At 37.2% G+C, this 16635-nt stretch overlaps 1 protein-coding gene across 4 annotated transcripts in view; it reads right to left on the bottom strand.

Annotated features, from left to right (window-relative positions):
- Window positions 1-16635, bottom strand: part of LOC105475473 (PTTG1IP family member 2) — a 53835-nt gene that overhangs the window by 18374 nt on the left and 18826 nt on the right. For 2 of the 4 annotated variants that reach the window (XR_011622121.1, XR_011622122.1), the window contains exons 4-6: window positions 16001-16094; window positions 12535-12695; window positions 10508-10571 (exon numbers count right to left, since the gene is read on the bottom strand). Coding sequence is in view for 1 of the 4 variants with exons in the window: in XM_011730734.3 (XP_011729036.2) it covers window positions 10558-10571; window positions 12634-12695; window positions 16001-16094 (170 nt within the window). In the remaining 3 variants the exon portion in view is untranslated. Of the gene's footprint in view, window positions 1-10506; window positions 10572-12534; window positions 12696-16000; window positions 16095-16635 lie in introns of those variants that run through there. The other 2 variants (XR_011622123.1, XM_011730734.3) reach the window with 2 other exon arrangements.

The following is a 16635-nucleotide window of genomic DNA, read 5'->3' as shown; positions in this document are numbered from 1 at the left end:
CCAACAAAAGCTTCCCTACTAACATCCCTCTTTGTGGATTTGGCTGGGCAGCAAGTTGGATGTAGAAAATATTATTGCCTTTTTCTGAAAAGGCATTGAATACCCTTTTCAAATGTGGTTAGAAGTTATCACATAGATTTCAAAACTAGAAAACTATCAAATGTGTTCTTATTGAATAGGTGCATAATGAAGTATAGAGTGTAAAAGATTTGTCAAAAACACACAAATTAACTGGAGAGACCCCTCTCCCTGCCACATGTGTTTCAGAAGTCAAATCTATTCCTTTTGGGTTGCTGCTAGCATGAGATTAGCCAAGTCTTGTGATGTGTTTGGCAAAACCAGTTGGGGTTTATTGGTGTGGCTTATGTTGGTTGGATTAATTGTTGCTTCTACCAACCAACCAACCAACCCTGAGTATTTCTGAAGTAAGAATATAAATGTCAAGCATGACAAGATTGATAAATCATGAAAAAGAAGACTGCACACATAATCAGCCATCAGACAAAAGTGATGGGGTTGTGGGTTTCATAGGGCTACTTTATTCTAGCTTTCCCTTTATATCTTCTTTTGGCTGTTTTATTTGATATCTTTTGAAAATCTGTTGCAAGTCAGTGAAACAAGTTAGGTAGACCCTTCCAAGTCATTCAGTGATCTTTCTGATTATCTAAACTAACAGGTCCACAAACTGTGACTCCCAGACCAAATCTGGCTCTCTGCATGTTTTTGTAAATAAAACTTCATCAAAACACAGCCACATACATTCATTTATATATGGTCTAAAGCTGTTTTCACACCACAACAGCAAAGTTGTTGTAACAGGTATGATAAGGCCCCAAAAGCCTAAAATACTTACTACCTGGACCTTTATAAAGAAAATTTGCCAATCCTTGATTTAAAGTTATCTCTTACTGTTCTAGGTGAAAATTATACTCTCTGATATAACCTTCTACTCTATCCCACTCTGTCCCATTAGACGTGCTTCTCCCCGCCCCCGGCCCCCCGAGATGGAGTCTCACTCTGTCACCCGGGCTGGAGTGCAGTGGTGCGATCTGGGCTCACTGCAACCTCCAGTTCCCAGGTTCAAGCAATTATCTGCCTCAGCCTCCTAAATAGCAGAGATTACAGGTGCCGGCCACCACGCCTGGCTAACTATTTTGTATTTTTAGTAGAGATAGGGTTTCACCATCTTAGCTAGTTGCTCTTGAACTCCTGACCTCGTGATCCACCTGCCTCAGCCTCCCAAAGTGTTGGTATTACAGGTGTGAGCCACTGTGCCCAGCAGATGTGCTTTTTTTCTACTTCACCAAACCATCCCATTTTTCACTTATAGGCAGGCCTATCTTGTTTTATTGCACTTCATTTTAACGTACCTCACAAATACTGTGCTTTTTACAAATTTAAGGTTTATGGCAGCTTGGTGTCAGGCAAATGTGTTGGCACCATTTTTCCAATAGTATGTGCTCACTTTGTGTCTCTGTATCACATTTCGGTAATCCTCACGATATTTCAAAGTTGTTCATTCTTATTATATCTGTTATGATGATCCATGATGGTGATCTTTGATGTTACTATTGTAATTGTCATGGGGGTGCCACACCCATAGGAGACAGTGGACTTAATCACTACATGTTGTATGTGTTCTGACTGCTGCACTGACTGGCCGTTCCCCCATCTTTCTCTTCTCAGGCCTCCCTGTTCAGTGAGACACAACAACATTGAAATGAGGCCAGTTAATAATCTGACAATGACCTCTAAGTGTTCAAGTGAAAGGAAGAGTTGCACATCTCTCACTTTCAATCAAAAGTGAGAAATGATTAAACTTAGTGAGGAAGGCATGCCAAAAGCGAAGAGAGGCTGAAAACTGGGTCTCTGGTGCCAAACAGCCAAATTGTACATGCAAAGGAAAAAATCCTTGAAGGAAATTAAAACTGCTACTCCAGTGAACCCAAAAATGATGAAAGAGCAAAACAGCCTTATTGCTGATATGAAAAAAGTTTTAATAGTTTGGATGGAAGATCAAACCAGCCACAAAATTCCATTAAGTCAAAGTCTAATACAGAGCAAGGCCCTAACTCTCTTTAATTCTATGACGCCTGAGAGAGGCAAGGAAGGTGCAGAAGAAATGTTGGAATCTAGCAGAGACTGGTTCATGAAGTTGAAGGAAAGAAGCCATCTCCATAACATAAAAGGGCAAGGTGAAGCAGCAAGTGCTAATGTAGAAGCCATAGCAAGTTATCCAGAAGATCTACCTAAGATCATTGGTGAAGGTGGCTACACTAAAAAATAGATTCCCAATATAGACAAAGCACCCTTCTGTTGGAAAGAGATGCCATCCAGGACTTTCATGGCCAGAGAGGAAAAAGTCAATGCCTGGCTTCAAAACTTCAAAAGGACAGGCTGATTTTCTTGTTAGGGGTTAATGGAACTGGTGACTTTACGTTGAAGCCAATGCTCACTTGCTATTCCAAAAATCTAAGGACACTTAAGAATTATGCTAAATCTACTTGCCCGCACTCTGTAAATGGAATGCCAAAGCCTAGATGACAGCACATCTGTTTATAGAATGGCTTACTGAATATATTAAGCCCACTGTTGAGACTTACTACTCAGAAAAAAGATTCCTTTCAAAATGTTAATGCTCATTGACAATGTGCCTGGTCACTCAAGAGTTCTGATGGAGATGTACACAGAGATTAATAATGTTTTCATGTCTGCTAAGACAACATCCATTCTGCAGCCCGTGGATGAAGAAGTCATTTTCACTTTCAAGTCTTATTTAAGAAACACATTTCTTAAGGCTATAGTTGTCATAAATAGTGATTCCTCTGATGGATCTGGGTAAAATTAATTGAAAACCTTCTGGAAAGAATCCACCATTATAGATGCCATTAAAAACATTCATGATTCATGGGAGGATGTCAAAATGTCAACATTAATAGGAGTTTGGAAGAAGTTTATTCCAACTCTAATGGATGACTTTGAAAAGGTTCAAGACTTCTGTGAAGACTGATGTGGTGGCACATGCCTGTAATCCCAGCTACTTGGGAAGCTGTGGTGGGAGGATCACTTGAGGATCATTTGAGGTGGGAGGATCACTTGGAGAGAAGGACTTCAGTGGAAGAAGTCACTGCAGATGTTGTGGAAATAGCAAGATATTAGAATTTAAAGTGGAGCCTGAAGATGTGATAGAATTGCTGCAATCACATGATAAAACTTGAATGGATGAGGAGCTTGTTATGGATGAGCAAAGAAAGTAGTTTCTTGAAATGTAATCTACTTCTGGTGAAGATGCCGTGAACATTGTTGAAATGACTACAAAGGGTTTAGAATATTACATAAATGTAACTGATAAACCAATATCATGGTTTGAATTGATTACAATCTTGAAAGAAGTTTTACTGTGGGTAAAATGCTATCAAACGGCATCACACACTGCAAAGAAATCTTTCATGAAAGGAAGAATGAATCATGTGGCAAACCTCATTGCCACAGCAAACCCAAACTTCAGCAACCACCACCCTGATCAGGCAGCAACCATCAAGACCAAGGGAAGACCCTCACTAGAAAAAATGTTGTGACTTTCTGAATGTTCAGATGATTGTTAGCAGTTTTTAACAATAAAGTTTTGTGGGGGTTTCTTGAGACAAGGTCTCACTCTGATACCCAGGCTGTAGTGCTGTGGAGGATCAGAGCTCATGCAGCCTCAAACTCCTGGACTCAAGTGATCCTCTCACCCCGGCCTCCCAAGTAGCAAGTACCACAGGTGCACACCACCATGTCTGGCTAATTTTTTAAATGTTTCTGTAGAAATGAGGTCTCGCTATGTTGCACAGGCTGGTCTCAAACTCCTGGCCTCAAGTGACCCTTCTGCCTCACTTCCAAAAGTTCTGGGATTACAGGTGTAAACTACTATGTCTAGCCATGTATTTTAATAAAGGTAAGTACATTGTTTTTTAGACATAATACTATTGTACACTTAATAGACTATAGTGTAAACAAAATTTTTATATGCACTGGAAAAAAAAAATGTGTGACTTGTTTTATTGTGATATTTGCTTTATTGTGGCATTCTGGAACCAACCCTGCCTGTATCTCCTTTTTCTAGTAAATATTATGTTTTTATATCTTTCCTTTTTCAGTTACTATCACAGTTAATTTCATTCCAAAATTCACTTAACCTGAATTTAAAAGTGGTCATATGTGGCCCAGTCTCTGCTTTGGGTCAATCCAAAGTAAAATCAATTCAAAAACAATGAAAATACATAATTGAAATAAATTTAAGTGTTTACTTAGGGTCTAAAGAAAATGCTAATGAGGTAAAGGAGGAGTATGCTCTTAATGAATAAATGAACATTTCAAAACCCTATCTTCCCAGAATCAGTACTCTCAATATTCCCCTAAATCAATGACAGAGGTTGTGGTGAATGCCCTCTTTGGGAATTGCCCTACCCAGTGCAGCCAGCCACCTCACTTGAGGTTAAATCTCCTTTTGGAGGACATCCCACATCTAATGTTGGTTGATATTGGGCCATAATTTGGGACAACTCTAAAAGGTGATCCCAGTTCCAGAGTGCCCCATAAGATTGACTGAGGCCTCCCTTGTGACTACATGATACTTTAACTGTTCCTTCTACCCAAGTCTGCTTCTCTCTGTCCCTTACATGTGTTACTCCTGAAGGAATTCCCCAATTGACTCCTGCAGGCAAGTCTCTGCCTTGGAGCCTAGTCCTCAGGGTTCCCAACTTAAGACAGCTGTTCTCTTCAAATTCTTTCTCTCATCCCACTCTCCCCCAATCCCAGTCTTTCTAGCTCTTTATTCCTTCCTCCTCACTGTCTTCTTTCCTCATGTTCCCAAATCAATTCCTTTTCTCACAATAGAGTTAACCATCTATTATTTAAATTTATAATTTGTGCTAGTGTGTTTCAATGCCTTATTTTTTTTTCTATTAAACAGTCTTTATTATAATGATATTAGAGCTCTTTGGCTTCCTAATGATTTTTTGTGAAGAAAAAGTATTTCCAGTCTTTCACACTTTTTTTTTTGTACTGTCTTATATACATATATGTATGCCTATGTCTATCTATCTCTTCATTTATCTATCCATCCATCCTAAAATTAGATAAATGCACAATAGTAATAAGGTTATCTCAAGCTTTCAATTTGAAATACAGTCAATGTGCAATGTCTTATATTTCATCTGTTAACAATAAAGGCAACATAGGAATTGACACCATAAAGGTCAACACACAGGCAGTAATATTTTAACCTTTCAAAGTATTCCCTTATAGAAGGTAGTTTTGGATTATCAGGATGAATTGTTTGTTTTGCTTGTTTGTTTTTGAGACAGAGTCTCCCTGTGTCGCCCAGGCTAGAGTGCAGAGGCACAATCTTAGCTTGAACTCCCCAGGTCAGGTGATCCTCCCACCTCAGCCTCTGAGTAGCTGGGACTACAGCCGCATGCCACCAAGTCTGGCTAATTTTTTGACTTTTAGTAGAGATGGGGTTTCACCATGTTGCCCAGGCTAGTCTTGAATTCCTGATCTCAAGTGATCTGCCCCCCTTGGCCTTCCAAAGTGCTGGGATTATAGGCCTGAGCCACTGAACCCAGTGAGGACTAACTGTTTTTAATGTTTTACAGTTTTATTTTTAAAAGAACACTGGCCAGGCACAGTGGCTCTGGCAACAGAGCAAGACTCTGTCTCAAAAAAATAAAAATAAAAATAATAAAATAAAAAAAAGAACACTGATCAAAAAGCATTTAAAATTGTACCTTTTTACATTATGCATTTAAAAGTCTTTATATGATTATTATATGGCCAACTGTAGAGTGAATGCTGTTCTGCAGTTACACTGTCCCCATACAATAGCATCTTGATTCAAAATGAAATGTTCTGGTACAAAAGTTGGAAAACAAGGACACATAAGAAGAGAAAAAATTAACAGAGAAAGAAAGAGGAGAAAGGAAACTAAGATGAAACAAAGCAAACAAAACTATAGTAAATCCATGAATTTCCATTGCATGCAGCACCTCTGCAAGCTCTAGACTCATTATCTTTTCCACAGCTAAATGTTTAATTTTGTGAAATTCCTAGCACTGGCACAAGTTAAAATAAATAACTCATCTTTATTCTGCTTAAACTTAAAAATTGTTAAAAAGGGTCATGTGCAGTGGCTCATGCCTGTAATCCCAGCACTTTGGAAGGCTGAGGTGAGTGGATTGCTTGAGCCCAGGGGTTCGAGACCAGCCTGGGCAAAATAGTGAAATCCCATCTCTACAAAAATCACAAAAATTAGCCAGGCATGGTAGTGAACATCTGTAGGCTTGGCTGCTTGAGAGGCTTAGGCCAGAGGATCAATTGAGCCCAGGAGGTAGAGGCTACAGTGAGCCATGATCATGCCGCTGCACCCCAGCCTGGCTGACAGAGCGAGACCCTGTCTCAAAGAAATGAAAAATTTTTTAAAAATTTAAAAAGGAAACAGAAAGAGTAATATGAGGTGGAGAGAAGTTAAATACCATTACCAGATATTAAAATAGCTTATATATCCTCCATAATTAAAACATTATGGTATTAGGAAACTATTATCTGGATAGACCAATAGCAGTGAACAGATGCACAAAAATATACTCAAATGTGAATGGAAATTTATGAAAAAAGTATCATCTTATATCACTGGTGTAAAAAAGGCTTTCACAATAAACTGTATTGGTGTAGTTTTCATTATATAATGACATTCTTTGTCTCTTTTTATAGTTTTGGACTTAAAGTCTATTTTGTTTGATATGAATATAGCTACCCCTGCTCTATTTTGGTTCCCATTTGTATGGAGTATCTTCTTCCATCTCTTCACTTTCAGTTTATGTGTGTCCTTAAAAATGATGAAGACAGTCTCCTACAGGCAGTATATAGTTGGGTCTTATTTTTTAATCCATGCAGCCCCTTTTTATTCATTGGAGAATTTAGCCTATTTATATTCAAGATGATTATTGATAGGTAAGAACCTACTGCTACTATTTTATGGTTCTAATATAGTAATAAAGGGGTTCATTCATCAAGAGGATATAACAATTATAAATATACATGCACTCAACATTGGAGCACCTAAATATATAAAGTAAATATTAATAGATCTGAAGGAAGAGATAGGCAATAATGCAGTAATACTAGGGGACTTCAATAACCCACTGTCAACAATGGACATAACATCTAGACAAAAAAATCAACAAGGAGACATAAGACTTGAACTACACTTTGGACAAATGGACATAACAGACATATCCATAGGGTTCTATTCAGTGGCAGCAGAATTCTTCTTCTTCTTCTTCTTCCTCCTCCTCCTCCTCCTCCTCCTCCTCCTCCTCCTCTTCTTCTTCTTCTTCTTCTTCTTCTTCTTCTTCTTCTTCTTCTTCTTCTTCTTCTTCTTCTTCTGCTCCTCCTCCTCCTCCTCCTCCTCCTTCTTCTTCTCCTTTTTTCTTCTTCTTCTTCTTTCTTCTTTTTCCTCTTCTTTTTTTTAACAGGGTCTTGCTCTGTCACTTAGGCTACAGTACAGCGGTAGGATCATGGCTCACTGCAACCTCAACCTCTTGGGCTCAAGGGATCCTCCTGCCTCACCCTTCCTAGTAGGCTGGCTAACTTTTTAACTTTTATTTTGTAGAGATGAGATCTTGCTCTGTTGACCAGGCTGGTTTCAAACTCCTGGCCTTAAGCAATCCTCCTGCCTTGACATCACAAAGTATTGGGATTACAGATATGAGCCACTGCACCTGACTGACATTCTTCTTCAGCACACATGGAACACTATCTAAGATAGACCATATGTTAGGCCACAAAACAAGTTTTTACAAATGTAAAAAGATTTAAATCATATCAAGTATCTTTTCTCACCATGATGGTATGAAACTAGAAATCAATTAACAAGAAGAAATTTGGAAAATTCACAAAACATGGAAATTAAACAACATTCTCTGAATAACCAAGGTGTCAAAAACAATAACAACAACAACAACAACAACAAATGGAAAGCAAAAAGTATATTGAGACAAATGAAAATAAAAACACAACATACCAAAATTTATGGGATGCAGCAAAAGTAATTCTTAGAGGGAAGTTAATAATAATCATGCTTACATAAAAAAAGAAAGATCTCAAATTAATAACCTTACGTTACACATCAAAGAACTAGAAAAAGAACAAACTATGCCCAAAGTTAATAAAAGGAAGGAAATAATAAAGATAAGGGCAGAAATAAGATAGACACTAGAAAAACAATAGAAAGAATCAACAAAACTGAAAATTATACTATTATAGTAAGAATAGTTAAAAAATTAAAATTAAAATTAAAAAATTAACAAAACTGATGGTTGGCGTTTTGAAAAGATAAACAAAATGGCCAGCCCTTTAGATAAACTACAAAAGAAGAGAGAGACTTAAATAAAATCAGAAATGAAAGACAAGACATTACAACTGATACCACAGAAATATGAAAGATTACGAGATACTATGAAGAATCATACACCAACAAATGGGATAGCCTAGAAGAAATGAATACATTCCTAGACAAATACAACACACCCAGATTGAATTATTAAGAAATAGAAAATCTGAACAGACAAATAATGAGTAACAAGATTGAATCAGTAATAAATGGTCTCCCGTAAAAGAAAACCCCACAATCTCATGGCTTCACTGCTGAATTCTACCATTTAAATAACTAATACCAATCCTTCTCAACTCTTCTGAAAAATTGAAAAGGGAATCCTTCTCAATGCATTTAATGGGGCCAGTACTATCCTGAAACCCAAGCCAGACAAAGACACTATGAGAAAAGAAAATTGTGGGCTAATATCCCTAATGAATATAAGTGCAAAATTCTTCACAAAATACCAGCAAACTGAATTCAGCATCACACTAAAAGGATCATTTATGTCAGTGGGGAAAACCTCTAATAATGGAATTACCAGGTCAAAGAGTACTCCCCCCAACCCCAAATTTTAATAGATACTGAGAGACTGTCTTATAAAAAGTTTGTATAAATGCCCAATCCCAACAACAACAAATAAATGTGCACATTTCCCTTGCAACATTGGGTGTTAACCATCATTTCTTGCTGTTGTTTGCCCAGGGCAGCCTTGGTTTTCACCTGCTCTCCTAGCATAATTCTTAACAGTGGCCCTTTCACTCTTAAAATGGGCCCAGTTTGGAAGATACATGGTCACTCTACTAAACTTTAAAACTGATACATATTGTCTCTTCCCTAGAGATTCTCCAGGAGGCTCTGTAGGCTTCTGGAAGGACTTGCATTCTCTTCCCTCTCTCTCCTATTAACCTGCACTGACTCCTTCAAAAGCCATAGAATTATGGAATGTGCCTCTAGCTAGGGACCTCCTTTCTGTGCAGATGGAAGTAGGAGGTGGCAATGAAAGTATGCCTGTATGTTTAACCTTGCTGAAAGGCAAATGTGCACACACATACATACACACACAAAGCCAAATTTGTAACTATGTTGTAATCCAAAGGATAGTCCCTAGCTGTCCATCATTTGACATGACATAGATGTTGATAAGAGGATTCCAGCACTGGAAGCGGTGTTGGGTAGGATGAACTTTAGGTGCCTTCAGTGTTGAGATTCTGTGATTACAGTAGTAACAATTGACGCTTATTAAGGACTTACTGAGTGTCAGGGTAGTTCTAGAAATTTGAGCTATAAAATCTCATTTTGTCCTCAAAGTTACCAAAACAGTAATTTAGTCACTGTTTTTAGGTAATATTAACAAATTAGGAACTAAGGCACAAACAGATTAAGTTAGTTGTCTAACGTGGCATACTTAGTAAACGGAAAGACCAGATTTCAACAAAGGCAGTCTGACCTGTTATATCTCCACTTTCTGCTGCCTTCCCTTTTCATAGCAGGGGTTGGGCGGGGAGGGGTTGATGGGGGTCTCTTTGTCACCCAGGCTGAAATGCAGCGGCGCAATCATAACTCACTACAACCTCCAACTCTTGAGCTCAAGCAATCCTCCCACCTCAGCCTCCTGGGGAGCTGGGACTACAGACACATGCAACCATGCCCAGCTAATTTTTTTTTATTGTTTGTAGTGATGGGGTCTTGCTGTATTGCCCAGGCTGGTCTTGAAGTTAGCTTAAATGATCTCACCTTGGTCTACCAAGTAGTTAGGACTACAGGTGTGAGGCACCACACTGGCTTACTTTTAAATTTTTTTGTAGACATGGAATCTCGCTATATTGTCCTGGCTAGTCTCGAACTCCTGGCCTCAAGAGATCCTCCCTCCTCCGCCTCCCAGAGTGCTGGGATTACAGAGATCAGCCACTGTGCCTGGCCTTCTGCTGCCTTCTACTTCATGTTTCGGGCACTGAAAATCTGCCTACATTTTGCAGATTTGATTCCCATTTTCTTTCTTAATAATTCTAATGATATTCCTGAAAGTTGCTTAATAGAAGGGAGAAAATGGCATGCAGAAAATTCATGCAATATAATTTGAAACCTTACCATTGAAGAAACTTCCTTCTGCTCTTTCTGGAAGATCTATTTTCAATTATCTATTCAGCATATACTATAAGAGAAAATAAATTTATCTTTTCAAATTCTTTCTAGGAAAAGTAAATAAAAACTTACGTAATTTTTAAAATGTTAAACATGAAACATTCATGAATAATAAAAAGATTTCTGAGATTTTAATATTGTTGCTATTTTAATATTTAGGGCTCAAGTGACTTAAGGTACTATCCACTTGTAATTGACAAAAAGGGAAAGATCAGATGTTTGATGGTGACCACAAGACTAGTTGTCTCCAGTTACCGAAAAGCTGTGGATGCTTAATGAATGCTTAATGAATCCCTAATACCAGCAAACCATCTTCTGAATTCATTTTCTAGGAAAGAAGTGTGGACCAAGAAGGGCACTATTACCACCAATCCTGAAAAATAACTGTCTTCACAGGTGAGGAGTATCGCAGTGTACATAACATTTTATAGGCTCCATATTTTCCTATTCCACAGTCAGAAGCCTGCTTATTCTATGTCTTACATAAATACTCTGAAAACTACCATATGCAAATATATTACCAATCATCTCCTAATGTGTAAGTCCAGAGGACACTCATGAATCTCTCTCCCTCCATCTTCAGACCCCTTTCTCTTGATGTCTATGACACCACAGTCTCCCACTTTTTCATCTTCTTCTCAATTTCTTTTTAGAACCCTGTTTTGCTTACTCAAGCCTTTAATGTAGGCATTCCCACTGGGCTCTCTCATGGGTAAAAAAATCATCCTGCCTTGTGAATTTGACTACACTTTATTCCCTACAATGAATCTGACAGTTCTCAATCTGTGAAAAGATAACTGTGTCTACCTAAACTAAATAAATACCTAATCTTGTGCTCTTTTCAGTGTTTTCCCTGGGTCAATGTGCTGTGGAATTTAAAATGGATGGGGAAAAATTGAAATGCAGCATTATTCTCTGCAGCCCCCTGGTTTAATTTCAACCTTCAGAAGAAGCAGCATTTACCCTACACTTTGGCTCCTGTCCTAAAATAGCTTTTTGAAACATTTCATGATCCCGTTATCAACCAAACAATTTCTACATAACAAGGTCTAGGAGTTGACAAAGGAGTGTGTATGTGTTTGCCATTTCATTCTTACCCTAAAAGGTTTACCCTGCTTCCCATCCAGATTTTGCAACCTAAAAGTATGGGTCCCAGGTTTTTCTACATTTCCTATTATTATGCCCCTGCAGCCCAAAGCACTAAAATAATCTGGAGACCCCCCACCCCGCAAAGTTATTTTTTAATAGTAATTATAAAGGACTATGCAGTACTCTTTCCTCAGTCATATATTATTATGATGTAAAATTTTTTTTTTGTAGTCCAATTAAGTGAACAGGGGAATCATGATTTTGACTCCAGTTGGGCTTTCAGGATCCAGACCTGGGTAGAGGATTGGGAGTGCCTGCCCAGGAACTGTGGGTGATCAGCCAAAGGAAGCCGAGATTTGAGTCCTGGATAAGGGAAAGCTTTGTAAGTGAGGGAAAGTTTGGAATCGAGTTGAGGAGAGTGGATAGTAGGCTAGCCAAGGAACTAGGTAAGATGAAGTGAATTAATCTGGGAAAGCCTGCAAGAATTCCTGAAGATAAAGGTCATCTTTTGTTGGGTTGCTTTTGTGGAGTGGGAGTTGGGGTAGCAGGGGAAGCTATGAATATCCCCAGCTGGGCTGGAAAATTTTAGCCCTTCTCTGTCAATATTGTGATTTTACCAATCCCGGTCTAGCTATTGAGGTTACCAAAATGTATCATGGAAATGGGAAAAATGAAATCTGTTGTTATGAGTCCTACCATACTTTGATTTTTTTGTTGTTGTTGTTTTCAGAGACAGGGTCTTCCTCTGAGCCCAAGCTGGAATGCAATGGTGCAATATGTATGCAATGCAAGGTGTTCATCATAACCTCGAATTTCTAGCCTCAAGCAAATCCTCCCACCTTGGCCTTTCAAAGCATTGAGATTACAGGTGTCAGTCACTGTACCTGGCCCCCACTCATACTTTAATTTTGATGTTTGGAACAAGGGAACAAGCTGTTACTGAAGGAGTCTGGGACGCTCCATCAAAAAATGAAAACACTTGCCAGTAGCACTGCAGTTGGGAACAGGAACTGTTTCTCGTCTTCCATAAAAATAGACACGATTTCTGTTCAAAATGATGGTGAATTTAGAATTAGGCTTATTTTCAGAACAGTAAAAGTTATAGTTGGAACTATTTTTTTCATTAGACTCCTTTTTTTATTTTTTAATTATTTTTGAGACAGAGTCTTGCTCTATCACCCAGGCTGGAAGTACAGTGGCACGATCTCAGCTCACTGCAACCTCCACCTCCTGGGTTCAAGCAATTCTTGTGCCTCAGCCACGTGAGTAGCTGGGATTACAGGCACTCACCACCACACCCAGCTAATTTTTGTATTTTTAGTAGAGAAAACCCTTTTTACCATGTTGGCCAGGCTGGTCTTGAACTCCTGGCCTCAAGTGATCCACCCACCTCGGCCTCCCAAAGTGTTAGGATTGCAGGCGTGAGCCACTGCACCTGGTCTTATGCAATATTCTATCATTGCTTTATTAAATTCTGCTTTTATCCCTCCACCAGGAGAATTAAAACATTTAATTAAGAAAAGCAATTAAAATAAATGGAATATCATTTAAAATATCCATAAACTAGCAATAGAATTAACAATTGCTTGTTTACTTGTCTGTGTCCCCTTAGTTATAAGCTCCATGAAGGCAAGGGTTTGATATTTCTTTTTTTTTTTCTTTTTTTTTGTAGATGGAGTCTCACTATGTCACTTAGGCTGGAGTGCAGTGGTATATGATCTCAGCTCACTGCAACCTCTGCCTCCCGAATTCAAGCGATTCTCCTGCCTCGGCCTCCTGAGTAGCTGGGACCACAGGTGCGTGCCATCATGCCCAGCTAAGTTTTGTATTTTTAGTAGAGATGGGGTTTCACCATGTTGGCCAGGCTGGTCTCAAATTCCTGACCTCAGGTGATCCGCCCACCTTGGTCTCTCAAAGTGCTGGGATTACAGATGTGAGCCAGCACGCCCCGCCTGATCTTTCTTGCTTATTGTTATATCCCTATGACAATGACATTGTTTAGTAGATAATAAATACTCAATAAATATTTGCTAAAAGAATAGATGACAATGAAGGAAGCATCAAGTACATGGACAGTGAAACACTTGTATTCTCTAACATTTGGAACTTTTTAAAGTGCTTTAATTTTTATAAGCATAACTGCTGAATAATAATATTAGATCAAATGTACCTATAAGTATTTTGATATTTCATTGGTCATTCTAGGATATATTTAAAAAGAGTCATGTTTCTAAAACCTAACCAGGATCTTTGGTTTATGAAGTGCAGTAAGTCCTTAAGAAGATAAATTCCTCTACAGAATACAGAACTCATTGAATTAACAAGGTCTAGAAGATCTCTTGAAGAAATTCAGAAAGAAGAGATGGTGGATATACAGCAGAGTTAAACCTGAACTGAGTACAGTTGTTGGACCATATTTGCAGAGAGGCTTCAGGGTTTTTCATTTAAAATGTGGATAAAAGAAGCTTCAGTGATGGATATTTGCTCAGGCCCCTACTCTTATGGGCAGAATTTGCCACTTTACTCATAAATACTATATAAAAAAGTGATGACACTTACAAGGAGCCAGGATCCTAAGAAGAAAATATATATTTAAAAAATTATAAAACAGACCCTTGCAACATATGTAATGTGCCCTATTGGTTCTTCTTTCTGATTTGTATGTGTATATGTGTATGCTTGTTTCACAGGGGAAAAATAAGGAATACCTTCCATTCTATCCTACCTTGTCTTTGTATGTTAATAAGGAAAACACCATCTCTAAGCCAGAAAAATACAAAGTTCTTGACCAAGTTGAGGTCCTAAACGAGCAAATGGAACATTGGCCAACGCTTACCTTTTCTTTTTTTTTTTTTTCCTGCAAGCACTATGTTGACTTACCTTATCTTTTTATAAGCACATTTTACTTCCAGATTGACCTATAAATGTGCATTTATCTTATTTTTGGGTCCTGTCTATCTTGTCTACAGTTCCTTCTTATAAAAAGGGTATAATCTGAAGAAAGAAAATAATATCATATTGGGATGAAGGAGAAAAAACTAATTTGTTGATATGTAATGGACTATGCAAATACTCTCCAAACCTTCTGTGAACTCCCTTTGAAAAATTTACTTGAGGAGGTACTCCACCAAAAGGAAAAAATAAACCCTAAAAAGAGGAAGATATGGGACCCCCCAAATTCTCCTAATTCAGTACAGCAGTAAAAAGAAACTAATTTTTGCATGTTAAAGCAGGAAGTCAGAAGACTTTAAGAAGAATATTTATAAGAAGAAAATGAATGTATTTTAGCAAATACAAAGATGAATGATCACAGTGATGAGAATAAAGATACATGTGTTTTTGTTAACGAGAAATAATGAAGATAATTTAAAACTCTAGAAAGTGCAAAAGCTGTATAGGAAAGTCACAATTAAGTAACATGAAGTAAGCTGAAATGTAGCATGATTTTGTGAAATAAAGAGTAAGAAAAGAGAATCTATTTGATCTTGGCACTTGATAATTCTTTTTCAAGCAATATAGGTTAGTGGCATAGAATTATATTTCTTACTCCACTTTGGTTGTTTATTAAACACTATTTATACAATCATGTATAAATATGTGTTATCCTTTTTAGTAGTTAACAAATTTTAGACTCAAATTATAGAGTAAGCATTTCAAGATATAATTATAGCCACAGAACAGAATGTAAATATTACACATTTGACAAGGTCAAATTAATGAGAAAGCTTATGAAATTTAGGAGATAAGAGGGAAGAGAAGATAAATGGAAGGAAGTATAGGGATCCAAATTTTCTTATCTTTAACAGGAGAAGGATTGAGATATAGAAACAAAGAATTAAATTGATTACTCAAAGTCAACAGGAGAAATATTAGTAATCTTAAGATCTAATAGCTAAAAATAATGAAAAAGATAGTAACAACCCAAAAATAACACAATGATAATAACTACTAATAGCAAAAAAAAAAAATGTGTATAGTGTAGGATAAATTTTTCTGCTTTAATGATTGGGGGTCAATAAATAACATCTAAAATCAATAAATCATGAAAAGAAAACATAACCATCCAAATCAAACATATGGAGGTAACTACAGAAGAACTACAAATAGAACCATACTAAAAGGATTGCTTCTGGGAAAACAGTGTTAGAGGTGGGGTGGGGGATGAGAAAGTAAAACTTTTATTTTATTTTATTTTACAATTCCGTACTTTTTGGACTTTTTTTCCTTACCATGTGAATGTATTATTTTTATTACATAAAAAAGGCAAAACACTTCCTGATGACTAGCTTAGTATTCTCTTCAATGATATTACCCCAAAGTGCATTCTTAATAAGAATAAAATGAGCATACTCCTGCAGGTAAAAGAGATAGGCGCAGCAGTACCAAATGAATCCTGTAATTAGTATTGCAATGAGTAGAAGCATCATGATTCCAAACATGTCAACTGAAATGTATAAAAAGAAATACATTTTAAGTTAACAAAACATCAGCAATTTCTGCTATTTTCATCTTTTCTAATATCATGCAATGTGATTCTTTAATAAATGATTATTGAAAGTAATGATACAATAACATACATTACATATTCCAATAAAACTACCATTAACACAACAATCACTAACATTTAAAAATAATCTGGGTTGCTAAAGGAGGTAACATTTGATTTACTTATTTTTAAATTGGTGAACTATTAGGCTACTGGCTTAATTTTTCTTTATTTTACCTCTAAACTCATTTCTGGTACTATCTTAATAGATAAAACAACAAATCCGTCAGGCTGTTATATCTCTAAAGATACATCTAGATAGCAGGCAATGGTTTATTGTTTGAATTTCAGCAGTCCATTACCAAAGAGACAATCAATGCTTGCTGAGAAATCAGATTTCTACCCCTTGTAAACTTTTTTTTCTTACCTCAGTAAGCACAATGTAGTTTATTAGCTTGGTGTGTTATAAAATGAAACTAGAAGGGCAAACATGAAATAG

Source organism: Macaca nemestrina, chromosome 4 (assembly GCF_043159975.1).
Source record: "Macaca nemestrina isolate mMacNem1 chromosome 4, mMacNem.hap1, whole genome shotgun sequence".
Lineage (NCBI taxonomy): Eukaryota > Metazoa > Chordata > Mammalia > Primates > Cercopithecidae > Macaca > Macaca nemestrina.
The sequence above is the reverse complement of the archived record's forward strand: the minus strand, read 5'-3'. Positions and strand labels throughout refer to the sequence as shown.